Source organism: Saccostrea echinata, unplaced genomic scaffold (assembly GCF_033153115.1).
Source record: "Saccostrea echinata isolate AGI-Se365-2 ecotype Australia unplaced genomic scaffold, CSIRO_AGI_Sech_v1 ptg000004l, whole genome shotgun sequence".
In the NCBI taxonomy this organism is placed as follows: domain Eukaryota; kingdom Metazoa; phylum Mollusca; class Bivalvia; order Ostreida; family Ostreidae; genus Saccostrea; species Saccostrea echinata.
Window position 1 is genome coordinate 984,530 of NW_026889753.1, and position 23,463 is coordinate 1,007,992.

Consider the following 23,463-nt stretch of genomic DNA (forward strand, 5'->3'; position numbering starts at 1 on the left):
TTAATTCCATGTTCAATAGATGATCAACTGAGCTCTTCCTGGAGACTTGAACAGTCAGCACCTGGAGTAACAGAACAATTTTTTTTTTTCACAACCCTGATAAACATATCATAATATAAGTACATGTACATTGCTTACCACTATGTGATGTGTACAAGGTGCTATACAGAAAAGATCTTCAAAGCGCGTCTTATATAAATGTATTGGTAGCTACTTTCAAACCTCTGAGTGTTGAGATATCCCCTTCTGTATGGTGCTCGTTAAAAACAAACAATTTATACAAAAACTTTAAAAAGTTTATTTGTTTACAAGGCACATACCAGGTATTGCAAACAATATCAAAACATTTTTCAGTATGAGTAATTTTTGATATGTAGGCAACTCAATCTTTGAAAAATTTTGAAGCATTTTGTGAAACTGTGTAAGAGCAAATCATATGGTACTTCAAGGGGTCTGTAGCCCTTTTCACAAAAAATCTTGCAACCAAGACAAAAAATGTCCTATTCTCCAACAAGTATCTAAGCTTTAGTAAGGCACCAAAAATCTTATATTTCGATTACATTTGATTACATGTATATTTATAATAAAATTTTATTGTACTAAGTCAAAAGATTTTTAGTAAAAAGGGCAATGTTCACATTGTAAACATCAACACACATTGCACTTTGGAAAAATCTGGAAGGTAACAGCCAGACAGTAGTGGACTATCAGTTTTATATTGCAGTATGATTCTCGTCTATAATCAGATCCAAATATATGCAGATGATACTATACAAGTGGAATTTTTAGCAAGATGCAAATTTGGCAATTTGTTCTTAAAAACTTCTAAAAGTAGCAGAAAGTAATTTTAGTGATTTTATAATGCTATAAAGATGTTTTGCCTATATAGAATAAAATCAAATATTATCGACATTAAATTCTAGCAACCTCAACACACTCGCTGATAGTGCCAAAATTGAATCCTCGCTAAAAATTCTGCTTAAACAAATTAGGGCAAAAACATTGCTCTTTCCTTTAAAAAATAGACTATTTAAAAAACCTTTCAAAATTTTTATTCACAGCTCTAATTTAAAGTTATTTGGCTAGTATATATGTTTCATTTTAATTTTTCGGTCCTTTTAATCATTTATAAATGTTCTGAAATTCAAATACATCTGTGATTGTGCAGGAATCCCTTATTGCAAAATATCATAAATATTACGTACATGTAGCACTGATAGCAGGAGTATACAAAACACATTGCATGCGATTTTATAAATAATAAACTTAATTACCATATACATCTCAGTAACAACCATTGCTCCTATAAGCATCCCAAAAGCTATCTAAAATTTCTCCACTTACAAGAAGTCTAGATGCCTCAAGTTTTATTTCTCTTATTTTATAGGAATGCATTTCTAAGGGCTGTCCTTTTTCAAAATTTTTTTCAATGTGTCAGGCTACAAAATAGGAGCAAAAAACTTTGCAATATGAAAATCCCCTCATAAATTTTCAATATAATTTAAAATTGCATACAATAAATACATCATACATGTACATAAACATAATTTATCTGCCCCTTAATTATGAATCTGTGTCTTTTCTTACATATCTTTGTCTAACATCACTGTTTCCCACAGTTCTAATCAATGAAATATTCCTCTTCAGAGAAGATGCCAATGCTTTGTCTGGTGAGACAGGTAGGAGGCGTTTTCCCCGAGGAGTAGTGGTGGGGGTCTCTACCTGGGCCACTTTCTCTGTCTGTTCTATGAGGGACTTGATTGCTGAACACAGTTCTCTGGCTGCGAGCTCAAGCTGCTCAGACTGTGAGTCTGACAACACTGAAATGTCTGACAGGTCGGTGTCCTTGACCTTGTCTTTAGAGGTTGTAGATATTAATCGCAAAGCACCTTTTTGTATTAACTCTGCACACCTGCACAGTTTTCTTACATCACTGTCCTTCCCTACAACATGAAATAAGTTTAATATAAGATGCTATTTGAATATTCAAAAATTCAATGAAAGATTAACTTTACAAACACTCCATATATTACAAATCTAAATCACTAAGAGTGCAGCAATGACATTAAATTAAAAGATGCTAAAGGTTATGTCAGGAAAAATGTCTCCAGAACCAACACACTGACACTACCCAAACATGTACATTATTTTATCTTGTGGCAAGCAGTGAATTAACATACACCATATTCCTGATTCCCTCAGAAGAATTATTTTACATGTAAATATTACCTATGATGTCTACTAGATTCATTAATCCCACCTAAAGTGAGTTAAAGTACATATACTTTTTACAAAATATTTGAATTTTGGTTCTTATCTGAAAGGGCAATTTTCATTTGATGGTAGGTTATAAAAGAATCAACATGTAACATACATGTAATATTTAGAAAAATTATTGATTTTAGCAAATTCAGTTACCTTGAACAACAGGCTGAACACTCTGCATCAGGAGATTGATGGTCTCTAACAGGTTACTGATCTGAGTGACCAGACCTCGACATCGCTTGTAGCTCAGGCTGTAGTATGAGGCTGGAATGGACTGGAAACTCTCCCGAACACTCATGTCTATCTCCACCTATAGGACAAATACCAGGTTGTCAGTCTTCAAACACCTTAGTTTTAAAAAAGGCCATACGAAACCAGAGTGTTGTATTATGAAGGAAATACTTACCTGAACTTCCTGACATTTTTCTAGCAGGTCTTTGGCAGAACCAATGATGATTTCTACACTCCTAGGCACTTCTCCCAAATTCTGAAAATATGAAATATTAAACAATTTAGTTGTTAAATATAATTCTAAGACAGGTCTTATGTGTCTGAGAATATAAGAATTAAGACAATATCCCAAGGTAATCCATTTCTGAGTTTTTTTCCTGCTAAGCTCCAGATGGATATAACAGCTAAATTAACCAGTAAGTTGAAGTGAAAACCACAGAAATGTCTTACAATTTTGGCTGCTGAAATGTCTGCCAGTTGTTGAGCCTTAGTCTCAAGTTCTTCTAATGAAGATATGGCTCCTTGTAAGCTCTTGTCCACAAGTTCATCACAACCCATCAGAAAAGACTGGCAAACCTCAGAACTTAGCTGAACAATACAGAAAAATACTTAATTTTACTGCTCTGTTCATTGTTAAGAATGAAATTGTCATCAGAGACTTTTGACTTTGTATGAAAATGTTACTCCTGTACACAAAACTGGAATTAAAAAGTAAAATGTGTGAGTAAGAGGATGAATAAATTTGATGATGAAAAAATATTTATTGAAAGCAGCAAAAACGAAGCTGTTGATTGCAAAGGTTAATGTTTAGAAACAGATTGAACCTTTAATAGCCCCTAACCAACATTTCCTCTATGTGTGACTTATTTTCCTGGTCTGTAGTGGGCTAATCCTTTCACATTTTTCTATCCTTAATTTAACATTTCTATCCTTAATTTAACATTTCCTCTGCATGTGACACCTTCACCTGGTCTGTAGTATGCAATCTTTAATTCTTAATCTAAATTTTCTCTGTGTGTGACCCCTTTACCATGTCTGTTGTGGGGGAGGAATCCTCCGTCTGTAACACCTCCAGACTGACCATCCTAGTGTCCGTAGCCAGGGCTAGTTCCCCCGTAATACGACAGACACTCATCACATTGTCCATTATGTTACAACTGGACTCCTGTATCAGGCTCTCTATCTCACTCTCACAGCCCTGAAAAAAAATCAATTCTGTCACATCTACCAATCACTTTTTATGGGGGAATGTCACTGCTACATTATGTTCATTTTAGAACACTTCACTTTCAACTTTACAGAAAGGATTTTATTTTGGGAAAAAATGTTTTGTTTTTTTTTAATTGGGAATGGGGCCTTTGAACAGTCCTAAATATAGAGAATTGAGAGCCCTGATGCATTTTCCAGATTTCTTTATTTTTTTATGCACCCTACCTGGAAGAATAGAACCACTTGGTTTCCTATGACCTTGACCTGGTCCCTAAGTTTGTGGGTGAGGTCGTGTATAATGGCAGACTGCAGTTGTTCTCTCATGTACATAGAAGACCACACTGCAGAACAAGCAGTCAGAGACTGAAGATTAGTTACAAGTTCCAGTCCTTCTGTTTGGATGACATCATCTGGCTGACCCTCTGGGGAAAAAAAAGCAAGACTTAAAGCTGACATTGTTAATTACTAGATGTCCAAAGCTTAACACAGCCACTAAACTGATTCATATATGTTTGTTCGACATACACTTGTATGATGGTTTGTACCATTATTTATATTCTGATCCTTAATAACTCATATTTACATTTAATGAAAATTTCTTCCTTTATATTTATGAAAATAAATATTAAATGCACTTATGTGGGTTATACATGTATGCTTTTTTTCTGCAACAGCTCCAACGTTCATTCACATACTAACAAAGAACATGTTTTATTTACTAAATTGCTGTAGACCTGGATTATAAACTCACCTGAAATGCTGTCATTCTGAACACTGCTGTGGTAATCTCTAATCCTCAGGACAGAGTTCTTAATCTTACTACAGGAACTTGTTATTTTGTCTGCTATACTCTCCTCTAAGTGTACACCTTAAAAAAATCATTGTTATAGATATACCTAACATTGCATGAAAACAATAAAGTTTTGATTGCAGATTTCACAAATTTCTCAAGTTACTCTTGCACAGAAGACACGGTATATTATAAAGTTCTTACTCTGGAAGCTTTCCATCACTGCGAGGGCGTGAGTTTTGTAGACACTAAGTATTGACTCTGTGGACGTGTGGTGGGGACACAAACAGTCAGGCATACTGCTTACAGAACCTAATACAACACAGCATTAACAAATCACACTGACATATCAGACTACTAACACAGAGCTGGATAGGAAATGTAGGTAGTGAGTAGGAACATTATAGCAATTCCAGCTGTTGTAAGAATGAACCAGTAATTTTTATTCTCGATTCAACACATTATAGTTGGATGTTACAGTGAAAACTGTCTAATCTGACACCTCCACAACCCGTTTCACTGTGAATTCTGACCTTTATTTAATTCCATTTTACTTTTTTCCATGTTATTTTTACACTGTGTAATCTGACACCCTGTCTATTCTGACAAAATATTTGTCTCCCAGTGCATGTTTGATTAGAGAGGTTTCACTGTACACATTAAACTTAACATTTAAAGTTGATTCAATGAATATAAAACTGACAAAACTGACTTTGGCTAAAAACATCAATGTTACATGTATATCAACCTCAGTGTACATACTTATCCAAGGTCTCATTATGACTCCAGGGAAAGATCAAGGGTGAGTTAACCCTGATGTACTAAACTTACTCCATATGAACATTTTAGATACTATTGTTCATTTCAATTTGTCAGTTTAATCAAAGTTAACAATTTACAATGTTGTAGTACTGGAGACTAACTAACCTTTCATCAGACTGGCATTAAAACTGGAGATACTAGTTCTGTATGGTGATGTCATAGAAGATCTACGGTGAAGACGGCTACAAATAAAAGGTTTTCAATCAATACCTTCAGTTCTCAATCCTCCCAAAGAGTTCCTATTCTGATTACAGTGTTATAAGGACAGAGTCTTAATCCCTCACCTTTTCGGGGATCTTCCAGGTGTACCAGACAGATCCTGCTCCCATTTATCACTGGGATCATTAAATAACTCATCATCTACACAACTGTCTGCATCATTCTGGAATATATTAAAAGAAATTAGTGAAAAAAGTCACTACCTTAAATGACTACCTTTTATTGAATTTTTTTTATCTCACTTGAAAGCTTAATATTTTAAAATTTCTCATAATTGTCAAAATGGGAATCTTCAAACTCCCTTTATTCCATTTAGATTCCAAAAATTCTAAAAGTTGTCTTCCTTCATATTTTTTTAGCAACTGACCTGATAAAGATCTCTCATCTGCATCAGTTTGTCCTCAAACTTGACAACTGACCAGAAGGTACAGACTCCAAGCTTAGTGTTGGTCACTTTGATTTTGGTTTTCATTCTATCTTCTTCCAGATAATCAAACCGACAGAAAGTCTACAAACCAAATTCATTTCTTTTTTAAGTTTCAAATATGATACTGGCATTCCAATTTCTTCAGGATTGAATTATTTCATTTTACTTTCAAGACCTGAATTTCATAATTTGGATTGCTTCCCTTGTGAAATAGCTTGATATTTGGCAAGACAAAAGATGTACTAACCGTGTGTTTCTTTAGCAGTTGGCTGATTTTATTGGCCTCTCTTAGCAGTAGTGCCACTTTGTAGAGATCAGTTTTCCCTGATTCCAGGAAACCATTCCGTCTAGTGATAGACATCATCTCAGATCGCCGCTGCTTCACCTCCTCAATTCTCTGGGCCGCTTTCTGCTTCTCTGTTTCCAAAAACTCCAAAAGTCGAGAGCCTCTGGCAGAATCAGGCTGGCTAGCAACCTATAGATATTGTATATCTAATTAAAAAAGACGTCTTTCATACTCAGTAATACTGGTACTATCCAGTGGACCAGTACTGTGAATTTTTCTATTAAGTGTACACTATGCAATTTACTTTTTCAGCAGCTTTAGCCTCTAACTGTTGTCTTTTTCTGCCAGCAAGCACCTCTTGTTCCAAAAGCTAAAACAGAATATAATTTAATTTGTAAAAAAGTTTTCATATATGCTCATGTAATTGATTGAGAGGAAAAAAAGTTATGTTTGTCCAATTAAATGCTTTAATTTTTTAAAAATACATGTACATGTAAAACATTCTAATACATGTATGAATATTATTAAGGCATATCTATGTCATTGTAGCATTAGATTACTATTTTCTGCTTGAACTTATTCCAGTACATGTATTATTTCTCTAAAAATTAACCATTTTCTGTTTCTCTAATTTCTAAGTGACTTAACATTTTGCAAATCTGTAGTTTCTGTTCAACTTTCTATTTTCCATTCTGTAGTTTCATTGTGACCTACCATTTTCTGTATCTGAGTGACTTAGCATTTTTGGCTTCTGTAGTTTCTGTGTGACTAACTATTTTCTGTTTCTGTGGTTTCTGTCTGACTTACCATTTTCTGTTTCAGTAGTTCCTGTGTGATGCCATTTTCCTGTTTCAGTAGTTTCTGTGTGACTCAGCATTTTCTGCTTCCTTCAGTTTTTTAGTTGTGACTTACCATTTTCTGGTTCTCTATTTTCTGTGTGACTTACCATTTTCTGTTTCTGTAGTGTCTTCATGACTTACCATTTTCTGTTTCTGTAGTTTCTGTATAAACTCCTGGGCCTCCTGTCGTGACTGCTCTAATTCTGTCAGTTTGTCCTCGTATCCTGTTTTCTGTGAATGCCATTCCATCTCTGCCTCCCGTTTGGCTTCTTCCAACTCCAGAAACATTTCCTCTTTAGCCTGCTTCCTAGCCTCCTCCAGCTCTGCTTGTAACCTTTTATCACATATCATAAATATTATCTAAATCCTTTCCTATTCTTAAAATTCATATATTTCAGAAATAGCTTGACAATTTCAAAATCATTTTGCCAAAAAAAAAAAAGGTGCATATTTAACTTCATGTTCCTCTGTTTAACTAATTTAGCTAAGTGGATTTCCCATCTTCAAAATGCACTAACTTTGAGGTGTTATTCAAACAGTTCATTTTATTTCTTCTTATTTTTTGTTGTTGTTGTTTGTTTTTGTTTTCTGGCTTTTTATATTCTGAGCTTGATCTTACTTTATACATACTGTAAAATCACTTATTTTTGAGGGGCCAATTTTTTAATGGTTTTAGGTCAAGATATTGGTTAATGGGGGATTTTTATCTGAAAAACAATGAGAATTAAACCCCAATGAAAATTAATGATTACACAGTACATGACCTCTTGCGCTCTCTGAACTTACCTGGCCTCCTGCACTCGTTGAACCTCCTGTTTTGCAAACTCAAAATCTTTCATCTCCTGTTGAGCTGGTGTTGTCTGCTTGTTACTCACTTCTATTGGGTGATTAAACCTGTGAATTAAGAGGATTCACATTAATTTATTTACAGTGTACCTCTTTTATTTACACTTTTAACAGTTGACCCACCCATTTTTTCTCTCTCTGAAAAATATCTAAATTTTGAAAATAAATTCAAATATAAAATAATAATTTGAAAGTTACAGAACAAATCTATTACCTGAAATAATGATCACCTCCCAGAATCACTCTGTCACCCTGTAAAAATTTGATATCAATTTATGAAATGTCAAATAGAACTATCAAGTCATTATCAAGACTTTTGTATTTCGATCTTTAAATAAAATACACAAATCAATAAGAATATTCAGAAAATGTTCATACAGAGAAATAGTAAAACTTTGTGGCCTCTAAAAAAAAAACTTACATCCATTATGTCTTAATTCTTGACGGCAAACACTTACGTGATGAAGTATAGTTGGCTCCGAGATGAGATTGCCATTGACATAGGTGGGGGAGTCGTCAATTGGAGTGATGCTTACTACACATTCTTCATTGTTTATGATACTGAAAAATAAATGCAAACAATGACTTCTCCCAACATAACCCAAACACATCACAAATGACCTTTAATCAGATGGTCAGACTGCTTACAGTCACCTCAGACAGAACACTAGAGATAAAATCAGCAGACTTATGATAGCATCTCTATACAGCAGTTTAAAATCCTGTCTTTAACACTATATACTGTCAAAAATGCTGTTATCTTTTAAGTCTTATGTAAAGATTTTTCAAGTGTATTCCCTGGTATTATGCCCAAACAATGCACTATCAATTCAAAAATTTATTTTTAAATCATTTAGCAATTTTTCGAAGTTACATATGGTAATAAACGGAATGCAGCCTAACGAAGTTGCAATTAACCAATCAAGGAATTATTGTGTTAAAAACCATTAATTGATTCTTAGCTATGAGAGCTCCTTTCAGTGATTTATGACCTAGATTTACTGTATATAGGCTTTGTTGGCTCCATTGAGTCGTCTTTAAGTTATAACCAGGGCTGTGTTCGAGATCAAAGCAGCTAAACTAGCACTATCATTGAAGATTATACCTCTACCTTCTTGCTATGTAAGCCCTGTGTGCTTAAATGTATATTTACATGAGTTAGGTTACTAACCAATGATTATCAGCTATAAGGGCTCCACTGAGCTGAATCTCATGTTTAGAGTTGGGACACATCCTCCCCACTCTCGTCTGGCCCTCCTTGATGACATACAGTAACATTTCAGACAGTTGGGGGTCCTCATTTAAATTCACCAGATTTGGGAGTTTGTTGTCCACTTTAAAGGTTATACCAGCTTTCTGTATACACATAAATAAATTCTTTGTTAATTTTCACACAGAATATTGCAAAGTCAGAATAATTGTTCATATTTTCATAATTTCAAAGATTTAGCATTTCCCCTCCACAATATTTTCTCAATTAATTGCATAAAAGTTATAGGGCTTTTTTTCTCAACAAAAAATTTATTGAGTAAAGAATCAGACAATACAGACCTCTAATTGTTTTGCCTCTTCTGCTTTTCTCTCCTCAGACAGTCTCAGCTTCTCCAACCAGGATCTTCAATAACATGCACATGTAAATCATTATCAACACAAATAAAATTGGACCCTTTCTCTGAAAATCTCTTTTTGAAGAATTAAAGCAGTAGACCTCCAATATATAACGTAGTGGTCGTAGTGTATACCTTGTCATTTCTTCCATTTCCTTCTCTCTGACGGCGAGTTTCTCCTTCAGGGCAGCGATTTCTGCCAGACTGGCCGACTGCTGCTGCTCGTTCATAATGCCGCTCTGGCTCCGCAGACGGTCAATTTCAGACTTCAGTTCTAAAAGCAAATGGGTGATAAAAACAAGGATAAAAACATTGAAAATAGAGAAAATGGTAAAAAGCCTATTTATTAACATGTGTATTTATCTATTACTTATTCATTTCACTATAGATATAATATTTCACCAAGTCTTCATATAATTAAGAATATCATGGTCAATACTAGTCTATAAATACATGTTTTAAAATTATTTCAGGTGGGCTCAAATTTGATTTTCTCAGCATAAATTTTAAAGCAGAAAAAAAAGACTAGCAACAGCCAATTACCCCTAATCATCCTGGCTTTAGGATCCTCATTGACACGGGCCAGGTTCACAATGGCTCGCGCCTGCTTTGCATATGTGAATTTTGTTAAGAAAAATTGATATTCATGGTTTCAAAAATCACTGGGACACCAATAAATGAAGAAAAGTATCAATTGTTTCCTTCTTTCCAAAGTAAACTGAATCTTCAGAAAAAAACAAAATGTCTATATAACATGTATAAAGCAAACTGAACATTATAATTTGATTTGAAAGTCTCTCAATGGTAAAACCACTCAACAGTTATAAATAGATGATGGTAAAGGATATCTGAGTGTACTGAGGGTTTCCTCTATGTGGAGGTGGGAGGGGCTTATTGTGGCAATCATGGCTGTTTTAGAGTTTCCTCCCAAACTCTCTTTTAAGAGCCTGAAATCAAACAGTAATCGATTTTTAGAGTTCTAATACACATAAATGATATCACTTCTGCACACAAGGTATATTGGTGACAATGCTCACATGAATCACATTATTCTCTCACAATAAATATACAATGATTCCCCTTCTTGTGACTCAAACCAAGTCAAATGCCATAAACATGTACAAATATATTGATAATGTCATGCATGCATTCATTTGACAACTTATGACCCCAGGGTTTCTCTATCACAAACAATGACCCCAGATCAACCCAAAGTTGTTGAAAAGTCAGATGACTGATGAAAAATTTATGCTAGTTGAAGTCAATAGATTACAGACACAAGTAAATGCACTCACCAAGTAAGAACAGAGTCCCTATATGGAATAAAAAACTTTTTCTTCTTGGATCCCATGATGGACTGCTCAGATAAAGAGGAAATGACCTTCCCCAAGGTCAACAGGGACTTGTTTATATTAGCACCTTCCTGTGAATGAAGAAGCGGATATATGAGCTATGTATATCTATGCACTAAATCCTATATACCAGAAATATAAAAACTAAAGTTTGAAAGTTTGACAAGGTAAAGAATAAACTTTATATAACTGCTTTTAATTTGAATTTAGAAAATAGTTTTTTGCAAGACACCTACATCCAAACCATGGGCTCTTAAAAATTATCAGCATCATATATATCCCTTGTAACAATTCTGTTAACCACCAATTCCTAAAATATGTCCAACCTCTTCAAAGTTTTCAACCTTACTTCTGAATTAGCTACCCTGAATCTTTTCCCTAAAGTCTGAGTTATCTACACTGGGCCTTTCCATTAATATTGGAGTTATCCACCCTGAGGTTTTAGTTACATACCCTTTCCCCTGTTGTCTAAGTTAACTACCCTAAACTTTTACCCTAACATCTAAGTTAACTACCCTGACCATTTCTGTGGTTTGAGGTACCTATTCTGAGCCCTTCCCCTGATCTTTGAGTTACCTACCCTTGGCCCTCTGAGGATGAGTTTCCATCTCTTTAACCTAATCTATGAGTTACTTGCCCTAAGCCTTCCCCTAAGGTTTAAGTAATCTACACAAGCCTTCCTCCCAGTGTCAGAGTTACCTAGTTTAAGGTTACCCCAGAATGAGTAACCTAGTACCTTTTCTCCTGAAGTCTGAGTTACCTACCCTGAGTCTGAGTTACCTACCCTAAGCCTCTCTCCTGAGTCTGAGTTACCTACCCTGAGCCTTTCCCCTGAGTCTGAATTACCTACCATGAGCCTTTCCCCTGAGTCTGAGTTACCTACCCTGAGTCTGAGTTACCTACCCTAAGCCTCTCTCCTGAGTCTGAGTTACCTACCCTGAGTCTGAGTTACCTACCCTAAGCCTCTCTTCTGAGTCTGAGTTACCTACCCTGAGCCTTTCCCCTGAGTCTGAATTAATTACCCTGAGCCTTTCTCTCTGAGTCTGAGTTATGTACCATGAGCCTTTCCCCTGAGTCTGAGTTATCTATCCTGAACCTTTCCCCTGAGTTACCTACCCTGAGCTTTTCCCCTGAGTCTGAGTTACCTACCCTGAGTCTGAGTTACCTACCCTGAGTCTGAGTTACCTACCCTAAGCCTCTCTCCTGAGTCTGAGTTACCTACCCTGAGTCTGAGTTACCTACCCTAAGCCTCTCTCCTGAGTCTGAGTTACCTACCCTGAGCCTTTCCCCTGAGTCTGAATTACCTACCATGAGCCTTTCCCCTGAGTCTGAGTTACCTACCCTGAGTCTGAGTTACCTACCCTGAGTCTGAGTTACCTACCCTGAGCCTTTTCCCAGATGTCTGAGTTACCTACCCTGAACCTTTCCCCTGATGTCTGAGTTACCTATCCTGAGCCCTCTGAGTCTGAGTTACCTACCCTGAGCCCTCTGAGTTACCTACCCTAAGCCTTTCCCCTGATGTCTGAGCCTGTGACTGCCTCTCACTACCAGCCAGATCTACCAAGTTAATTTTGCTGGTGATGGAATGATCATGTTGAATGCCCTCTATTTCCTCTGTCTATAAATCAGATATATACATAAAAGGTATGAAGACAAAGCATTTAGCAACTTATTTGTATAAAAAAAAACAACATTCTGTGATAATGGCATTTTAAGAAGTCAGAGGGGTTTCCTGTGCTAAAATAAAATCTACAATTATCCAGAGGGTTTCAGAGCAAAAAGATTCAAATTGTACACAAATCTTCTTTCAGCTATTCATATTTTGTGATTGCACTAAAAAGGTTCTCTAGGTGCAGTTCAACTCTCACATATATTGGTAAATGCATTTTCTTTACTCTGATTTAAAAAATAATGAAATTTGCTTGGGATGAGGTTTTACAAGCAGAAAGTGTGAAAAATAATTAAAAGAAGTCTTTGCAAGCCTTGCAGTACATGATCTGTGAAGTAAAAATAATCTGTATCTAGAATAATAGCTCTAAGAGAGAAATTGTGATTTAAATATGGTACATTTAAAAAAAAAAAAGCACACAAGGTATCAACTGTCAACAAATGATCAATGAGGAACTCTCTAAATAATAGATGAACATGACAGAAGCATCAAACAACAATCAATCTGATATATCAAATACAGAGTCTAGTATTCAAGCTGTTATAAAAATCAGATAAATCCAAAAACTACCTTTGTAAACCTACCTGTGTTTCGTACAATAAGTCCTAATCAGGAAAATATCATAAAAATTATGTTAATAATTCTTCTTCATTAATCCCAATTAATTGACATGTATCTACATATGGGTAACATGCATATTTAAAATATATGAATCTTTTGGGATTATAATTCCTGACTGGTAAGTGGTAACATGATATCTGACAGACAAAATACTTACCCTTGTCTGTGTGAGAACCAGTGTAAACACAGAGTGAGATCTACTGCTTTTGTCGTTCATCCCCGTTGCTGCTGTCGCACGGTTTTTGTTTCCTAGCGTTATCCATCCCTATATATCAAATGTGTATCAATTGGCAAAAAGCTCATTTTTCAAAGTAAAAAAATATCTTGACAAACCTGTAAACTACTTAATAAAATATATATATACTGTAAATGTATATAAATTAGCGCACTGAAAACTTAGAGCAATCTTCCACATCAGCTCATTGAAGTAATCATACATTACAATATTTAGAGGTCAGTTTCTATAAATATTCGTTTTAATCATATATCAGCTTGTACTTGAATTAGCTGACAAGAAGCAGTCCAACAGGTGCTTAAATATGATTATCGCTAAATTAAGTATGTTTACATTATATATATTTGACAGATTTGTGTAGAAAATTACCTCAACATCTTCAAATGAGTTGACAACATATGTAGAAAGTCCTTCTACATATGGGCCCAAGACAGGATGTTCTCGTACTTTAAGCTAAAATGTGGACAAAATTAAACATAAAGATGTTATTTTTCTTCAGTTCACATTATATAAACTTAAATCTAACTTTCTCTTTTCTTTTACTGCCAAATTCTAATATATGCCAGCAAATAAACAGAAATATAAATAATATAAATAGAAATATTGGTACAGCTCTGATTTATAAATGTATTTTTATTATTAATTATTACTTATGATGGAGGACTAACCGTAGGTTTCTTTCCTCCTTTTTCCTTGCTGGAGGCCAGTAAATCATGTATCTTCTCATTGTAGATTTCAAAGAATGAAATCTCAACATTGATTTTTACCTGAAATAGTTATAATATATTATAAAAGTCCATATATTTCTATCTGTAATAATAATTAATACAAATAAAAGTACACTGATGCTCATCTGTAAACATAATGTGCTTATATGGCTAATACCTGGGAATAAATACAGTTTTTTTGTTTTGTTTGTTTTGTTTTTTTGCATGTGTTGTATGCCAGACCTGCATTACGGAGCTGTAATGCAGGGTTCAGCCCCATATTGAGGAGTAATGCATGGGTGCTCATTCAGCTATTGTGAGGTTACAGTTAGCTCTTCAGATTTTCTTTATTTTACTATGTAAAGTATCTGTTTATGTCAATTCTCTTAAATGTACAATGAAGATTTTAGCTTATATATAATGAAATTTTGATAAAATGTGTTGAAGGGGGCCAAGAAAAAAACTTGAGATATCCGAGGATTGAAGATACTGAGGTTAAAATACATAAAGAAAAGAGGTTAGGATTCCAGCTCAATTGATATCAATGTTCAAAATACCAAGGTTCAACTGTACAGTTTACTTCTTTTTATGCCATATAATTTTTTCTTTAAAGAATCAAGCTAAAGTACAGACTAAATCCTATACTTTTTCACAGCAATATCAAGCAGAGCACCTGTTGAGAGCCTGCACATTCAGATTAAGCTAAAAACTAATATGATTAAGAGTGGGTAAGTAGTGTCAGTAAATTGTTGACCCTTTTACCACACACCAGAAATGTTGGCTGTGTTTCTACTCTTTACACAGCTTCTATTTTTGTTGTGTTATTTCAAAGACTTAAATAGTCTTAGCTCTTTTTCTTTTTTTCATAACAAGATTTATTAAAAGGTCACTGGCAATGCTTTCAGCTTTCTAAAAAATATTTTCTCATAATAGGAACCATGATCACTTGTGTACTGCCAAATCTTTCTTTTGAAATATCTATTAACCTTTTTGTAGTCTGTATGCATAAAATTGCATATCATTTGGCCATATAGGAAATTAATTGGATAAACACTAGAAATGCAATAAAATGTCATTCTCATATTTAATGCAAGGATCAATACATACAAAATATCGGTTTATATTATCCTGCATGAATGTATTATAAATCAAAATTTTTCTTCCAAATATCTACCAGTAAATTCACATACTTAAAAATTCTCAGTGCTGTAGACCTCATTAAATTCGGAATTCATTGACCTGACTATATTTATATCCCGCTGTGTACAAAGAAACTTATCATTCAGTATTTATCACACACTATTGACAATAGTTATCTTGAGACACCTGAGACATGTAAGTGAATTTTAAAATTGAAATTGCAGGCCAGTATTTAATTCCATCTAAAGTTCTATTTGCCCTTTTAAGCCCTAATCTTGCATATGGATCTATATATTGTTGAGTTGAGAGACTACACAATGACAAGACTTTTCATATTGTTCAGATCAGCCAATATATTGCCTGTACATGAACAATGTATCCTAACAACAAAATCATCATTTCATTTCATTCAAGCACTTTCAATTTAAAGACTCTTATGTTAATTCAATACATTACTTATACTGATAAAATCCTTCTGAATGAAAGAATCCAAATATTTTTTAAACGTCTTCAAAACATGACAATGATCTTTGTTGCTTGATTGCAATCACCCAATACACAATCTTATTGGAGCCAAAGTTCTGCAGTTATGATAACTGTTAACTACATTGAGAAGCAACAAACATCATATTCTTTTCTTTATGATATCATTCATAAACCATGAGCAACTAGATCTGATTTCATCAGACATCTAACGTGTCTATCCCATCTAAACACTCTGCTAAATTACATCTTTTCATTTTTTTCTCTCCAGTTTGTGTATCAAAATAGAGTGGTAATTTCCTTATGTGTATATAATTGGTTTTGATATATTGTCACAGTTTAGAATACAGCAATACACCTATAACCTGACTTATCACCAAACCCTCTCAGCTGACTAGGGGTCCTGATAATGTAGGGCTGTAAAGATATTACCAAAATGCCCAGACCCATAATGTTTCCATTTAATTCACCTTTAATGATACCATGATAGAAAGTCAATAATCTGTGTGTTCCTCACTGATTAGGGAATCAGTGATTGACAGAAGGAATTCTATGTTAACCAGGATTTATAACTTAAATAGTCTCTATGCAGTCAATCCTCCCCCCCCCCCCCCCAACTTTCTGGTAACTTTCAAATTAAATTCAGTGACAATCTGGTAATATGCAGTTTCTACACTCAGGACCATAATGACAAACCAGATTGACTTGAACTTATAAAGTAATACAGTACAATAAAACTTTTTTTTCAGATAAACATCTTCAATTCATAGACATTGCCATAGAAAAAAACCTGATGTATGACATCATGTAATGCTGAGATCTGATACTTTACCCCATTATATTATTTTTTGTCAGAAAAGTACAAATACACTTGATATTAGATTTAGGAGTAAATCTTAATAAATTTAGTATGCCACAATTTATATTGCAGTGACTGTGTGTAAGATACATTGTATTAGATATTGTGGCTGGGTGAAAAGGCTTTTTTTTTAACAGTTATTTACCCGGTAATCCATTTTCTGTGTCAGTAAATTCAGAACAGAACATGGTACTATGTAAAATGCTTTTAAGGGTCAATAAGGGATCTATAATATACTAAGATTGATTTCAGGTTTTATTTCACAAAGATAATGTTGTTTATACTAGAAAAACAATACAAGTTAATGGCCAAAACTAAACCCAGCCTGGATGCAGTACTGTATTGTACTACCATAATGACTGCATTCATGTTTAGTGATCTTTAAAAAATCATTTAACCCCTGCATCTGAGCAGTCAAAAACTGCTCTGATTTTCAAGGACAAGCAAAATTTTACTGGTTCATGGGGACACAGTCACTATTTCGTGGGTAACTCATTTATAGAGAAGTCTGAACTGTTTCAAAGAACCAAACATTAACAAATAACTGTTCGAGGGATTTAGAATTGGGGGTAAGGGTGACCCATGAACATTGGGAGAAGTTTCAAAGAACCAAACATTAACAAATAACTGTTCGAGGGATTTAGAACTGGGGGTAAGGGTGACCCATGAACATTGGGAGAAGTTTCAATGAACCAAACATTAACAAATAACTGTTCAAGGGATGCATAATTGGGGGTAAGGGTGTCCCATAAACATTGGTCCCCCATGATCAGTGATAGTTCTACAGTATGTATTATAATTTGAACATTTAAAGTGAAACCTACTTAAAATTCCATTTAAGAATAGGCTAGGAACAAAAGAAAATAAAACATAATATACTCAGTCATGCAGTAAATGTTCTGTATAAATCTGAACAGTAGAGAACTTTTACAGCAAACATGCAAGAGAGCCATTGTTGTCTCAGACAGTAGAAGAAAATGAAACTTTAAACAAGCCAAATTGAATAGCCATTTAGTTTTACCATGATATGTATATTGTGTAATTGGGCAATCTTTGATTTTATCACATAGGTACCATGGTGAAAGACAAAGTTTTGTTTAATCATGTTTCTAAAACTAAAAAAAAAAAAACAAAAAAAATATGGCCCAGTTCTATTGAAGCAGTAATTTTGCAACATTCCTATGCCAATTCCCTGACCACTACACTTAATAATCTGCAGGTGAGAACTGACCATTTCTGAGTCTCGGGTGACCTCTTGGTCCTGGTCTGCTCTAGAAAACAGCTCCTTACAGAATCGGGGGATGATTCCCACCTCGCTCCCGTGTCCCATAATGCTGAAAATGACATGATTAAAATCAGATTCATGAAAGATCAGATCATTTAAAAAATATTATTTTTATCATCAAATCAAGGGACACAGGTTCCAATATATACAAGTCATTTTGGCAATATCACTGACACTGGTTCCATTGTATTACACGTGTAGCTTAATATTACATACACAAGTTTTTCATTAGCAGGGAAGGCCTCATGATAAGTAAATTCATTACCGGTACTTAAAAAAAAAAAAAAAAAAAAAAAACTAACAAAAAAAAGAAAAGAAAAAGAAGAAAAGAAAAATGAATATCTTAGCATGTCCTGTAATGCCTGTCAACATTATTTCTTTGATTGACACAAACTGTACACATTTTCAGAAATTTTCTGAGTTGCCAATGGACCAGTGTAGATTAAGCAGAGGATTTCTCTGTTTCCCCCTTTGCATAAAACGGTTCTAAGCAACAATGAATATTGATTTGGGTCTTTGAGTGCTCATAACAAACAATCATTAACCAGTATAATACAAACCTATAACTTTTCCCACTGCCAGTTTGACCATAGGCAAACAGGCATGTGTTGTATCCCTCAAATGCCTTGACCAGTAGGGGCTGGGCAAGCTGGCGATACACTCGCTCCTGACCAGCAAATTCCCAATGGGTACTGTCAAAGGACCAGAAGGAAAAGTCAAAGTTAAATCTGTAAAGATGACCGCTGTCCAGGGCTCTGACCATTGTCTCATTACCATCCATCGACACCACACAACGAACATTTCCATCGCTCAGCTCCCTGGAAAATCAGAATACATAATATAAACAAAGCACTATACAATTCTATTAAATTATTTTTTCAATGATGAATTGATCATGAGACTACTGTCAGACTAGACATCTTCAGTTTCAACAGACAAAGAGCAACTATTACTTTAAGAGTTTCTTTGACATTTTACTTGAGTACTTAAGTGCCGAATATAACAAAGGTACCTGCTTGAATTCAGGTATCATTTTGATTTCATACGGTATTTTTTCCTCTGTACCACTCAATATTATAGATGGTTAAATGTATTGAGCTGAAACTCTTGCATTTTGCTACATGAAAGAAAGGATGCACTACCAGTACATCAACAAGATATGAGAGTGTAAATTTGGTTATCGAGTACATATACCTTCATGAGAATGCTGGCAGAGGTACATGAGACATTAATTAGATAACAAATTCTACAGTTTATAGAACAATAAATAGGCATTGAAAATCAATCATGGAAATTTTTATTCCTACATTTTTACATGTTTGAATGGTTTAAATTTATAGATATCTTAATACAATGCTGAGCTCATATTGAAATCTAAAAGTAAACAACTAATTTCATTACAGAGGGTAAACAAATCTGCGATTAGAAAAGTCCACCCGTTTGTAGTTGGTTTTTGTCCAAGGATTAGACTTATCAAAGTAATGATGTCTGAGATTAAAAGATTATTTACTGCAGATTGCTGATTTAATCTTATATGTTATTTTAAATATACTATGCTAACTGGTAAAATCTATACACATATTCCATGGAGTTCTAGGTCTTTTAATGGTCAGATAAACAAACCCAATTGCTTTGTCAGCTGATTGTCTTGAGAGAAAATGTCTGAGTAAATGGAAAATGCGTTTTGAAAACAGTTGATAAAATAAACAAAATACAATAGGATAATGAAGGAAATATGCTTCTTACAGACATTAAAATGCAATTCCAATGTCTTCTCTAAACAAATGATATACATAAAAAAAACTGTCTGTAGGAAATGAAATAATACCTTGAACTGTAGGGCCTGACTCTAACTGCCACTGTCACACTAGAGCTATCCTCCTCGTAGAGATTGGTCTCTTTATCGTACATCATTTCATGCCGTGAGAGGTCCATTTGCACTGTAGAGTAACATTCTGGCGTGGCTAGCAACTTATCATCCAGTGTGTATCTTCTAGCTGGCGTCCTCATATTTGAGTTATAAAATTGGTCAGGGCTCGGCATATCTATATGACTCTCCATTGTCGCTCGACGTCCATCTTTCACTGGAGTAAGAAAATTTTCTTTATTATCAGAATTCCAAGACAGAGGAGATTTAGACCTTGGTGTACCTCCCCCATTGACGATGGGGGATCTGTACACTGGGAGACGACTAGGTTGTTTTGGGGTGGGGACTTTTTCACGAAGCACCGATTCTTCCTCTGAGGTAGATGTGTTGCAGAATTCCTCATTAACAGACAGACTGATAGACAAACTTAGAGGATCATTCTTCAGCTTAGCTATACTCTGTGTTCCCCCGATTGATCTCTCCGCAGTTTCTCTATTGAAGGTGACTGACTTGGTCACAGATGGAGATTTGTCCCGCGGTGTACCCCCGGGAACCACCGGTAAAACACGTTTTCCTTTCATGGACTTACTTCTCTGCGCACTTACAGGTGTAGTGGCCATAATAACTGTTCTCCTCTCAGTTAACAATTTCAAATTATATGTGTATTTTTTTCTTCTATCGTTTCGCCAAGCTCGACATTTCGCGCACCTGTCGACTCCGTTCGATAATATAATATTTCTTTTAAATCAGTATTCCTTTTGAAGTTGTTAGGAAACTATTTCTTTAAATCTGACACCTTTTACATGTGTTCTGTGTAATATACAACCTCTTCCCATGTCCATGATGTCTTTTCATGTTTACATTCATATTTGAAATGGCCTCCTTGCGCGATGTGTATTTGTGTTACAAGGGATTTGATTGGTCAATTCAAACATACATGAGCAATATGCGATCCAGCATTTTCCTTGGCGGATATTGGGATTTACTAACCATGCTAACGTTGAAATCCGATCTCAAGAATAATTTGGATTAGCGTGTTTCTATGCGTTATACATTAAGATGCCTAGATACGAATTAAAACAGTTAATCTGCATGGGTTTTAGACAGAAAAACTGTGTTTTATAACATTTTTTCAGTACAAAGAACAGTACATATGCGTTTTCCGTATAGAAAATAGCTGATAAATTTACATAAGTTAATAGAATGTTGTAATACAAAATCGTTTGAGTGGAAGTATTGTTAAATATCATTGAATAAATAATTACAGGCACGTTAAGCATGCGTAATACGCGATTTCGGGGGTGGGTGGGTTGCACAACCGAAAATGAATTCCTGACAAACCATAAGAAAAAAAAAGAGAAAAAGAAAAAGAAAATTATTCAAAGAGTATACAGTTATACAGTATAACTGTATGAATTAGCACATGTTTTCTGTTGCATGCTATATATATATATGCTGGCAAATAAATCTTGAAAATACATGTACATGTACGAACTGGCATAGAATTCAAAATGAAATTTAAAAAATCCAATAATTACCTCTTTCACTGTTTCTTTTCTTTAATTTCCTTGGTGTAGAAGGATAAAGAAATTCAAAGTGTCCAGTTTTCATCATGAGAAGAACAGTATCACTAACCAGTGGAAATAATTCAATTACCTAAGTAGATATGAAATCCAAAAATTTGATGACCATTGCACACACTCAATAAGAAACAATAAACTAAAATTCGCATATATACGTGACGCTTAACTTTCTACATGTACTAAGCCCCGTATGAGATCTATACTGACAATATCTATTACTCCGCGGGATGCCAATTCCATTGAGTACCGATGATTTCTCTTTGTGACATGTCAGCAGTTCGTGTAGAGTAAATGTGGACTCCCGTCACCTGGGGCAGGCCGGGGTGTGATCTAGATCGATACCAATAGATATAGTTTTTGTTATCGGCTCGTTACAACACATGTTGTCTAACAATTACTCCCTCAGCAGTGTAAGATTACTTAGAGGCACCAATCAAAATATGTATGACAAGTTTTACAGCGCTGATTTTCTTGTTTTCTATTATTAAAAAAAATGGATGCATGAATTGTTTTTTTTTTGTTTGATTTTGGTTTTAAGTGAGGCAAATATCAAATATATGTATCTAAAATATTGAGAAATTGTAGATTTTCTATGATGTTTAAATTTCTAACACTTTGCCATTCTCTTAAATATTTCTTCAATGGGGAAAAAAAAACTTAATGTGAGTAAACTTAATCATTTGATTTATATATAAACAGATATTAAGCAGGCACATGGCGTCATTTTTCAAAGGGGGGGGGGTTGACAGAAAAAAAATAGACAGCATACCAATTATTATTAATAAAAAGGAATGATTTAAAAAAAAAAATAAACACATAAATAAACCCCCCTTTTCATCTCCGATGTTTTGTTTTGTTTTGTTTTTTGTTTTGTTTTTGTTTTTGTTTTTTTTACAAAGAAGGACTCATTATGAATGAGTTGTACAGTTCAGGCCTAGCCTCGAAATTATAAATTGAGAACAGATTAAAGTAATTCTTTTAAATTTAGAATACTGTATCTTGATTTTCATTTCACATATCTGTTTAAAAAAACTTCAGGTTTCTGTAATATTCAGATATCACATGATGAAAATTTTGTTTGATTCTCAAGATTATTTCTGAAGATACCAATTTGAAATTTTGACTCAAGTCTGTCCTCAGTTTATGGCCTCGAGGCCGGACTCATCATCATTCGCTTGTATATGTATACATATATGTCTATTTGTTTTTGTTGTTTTTTAATTATAAGTTTTAGGTTAAGTAAGATTACGTGCATGACTCTCAATAAAATTCTAAGAAAAATCTTCTTCGTCCATAATTTTATCTTACAATTGTAATAAAGGATATTCAAAGACTGAAAATTTATCCATGTTCATATGTTTTATTCACATACAAAAATATACATGTGAACTCATTTACAAAAAAATCCATTTTTTATTTGTTCTTCTCAATTAGAACTATATTCTAAATATCTAAATAAAAAAATGCATTTCACAATATATCGATATTGGTATATAAAATTTTATTATAAAAAAGGCAAATCATGAGACTATTACATGTATATGAAATTCGAAAGTAGATGACAATTACATATGACATAGAGGACTTGGGAACCCAAAACACCAGTCCTCACCCTGTAGTGGTAAGCACAATTAAAATGGTCAGACCACGTTATACAAGAGAGGTATAGGCTAAAACAATTACGAGAGAGAGAGAGAGAGAGAGAGAGAGAGCTAGTTGTGGGATAAGGGAAGTAACTAGTGTAAACGATCGTTACAGGTTTGGAATCTAGCGATTTTATTGTTTGGGGAGAGGTAATGGAGGGTGACGGTTATGTCCTTTACCAAATTTAAACGACATACATAATACACAAATTAAAATTTTAAAATTAAATTAAAAAAATACCTTCCACTTGATGACATTGAAATTACAGATTTGTAACAGGCACCTAGTATCGTTTTTGAAAAAGGGATGGGGCGGTCAACCGGAAAAATAAATGTCAATCTTTCACCAGAAAAGGGAGGAAAATTGTCCAAGCTCGAAAATCTTATTTCGGGGGTGGGGGCAGCATGTCCGGATATTTAGCGAAACAAACTAAGATTTTGTTTTTATAGGTTTAGTGAAATGGAAGTAAAACCGCAG

The 23,463-nt window shown here is 34.4% G+C and overlaps 1 protein-coding gene across 1 annotated transcript; it reads right to left on the reverse strand.

The window, feature by feature from the left end:
• Positions 1-650: 650 nt before the first annotated feature.
• LOC133178953 (kinesin-like protein KIF14) lies at positions 651-20,619 on the reverse strand. Its single transcript, XM_061313611.1, is given in 30 exon segments — positions 651-1,943; positions 2,419-2,575; positions 2,672-2,752; positions 2,947-3,084; positions 3,527-3,694; positions 3,931-4,127; positions 4,457-4,573; positions 4,700-4,807; positions 5,423-5,499; positions 5,602-5,699; positions 5,904-6,044; positions 6,211-6,438; positions 6,554-6,619; positions 7,230-7,422; positions 7,875-7,982; positions 8,149-8,186; positions 8,393-8,495; positions 9,106-9,290; positions 9,486-9,549; positions 9,677-9,815; positions 10,085-10,145; positions 10,353-10,488; positions 10,837-10,964; positions 12,395-12,511; positions 13,341-13,448; positions 13,788-13,871; positions 14,087-14,185; positions 17,839-17,941; positions 18,453-18,710; positions 19,721-20,619. Coding segments are annotated over 30 exon segments (4,539 nt in total). The 5' UTR covers positions 20,380-20,619; the 3' UTR covers positions 651-1,563.
• Between the last annotated feature and the right edge of the window lie 2,844 nt (positions 20,620-23,463).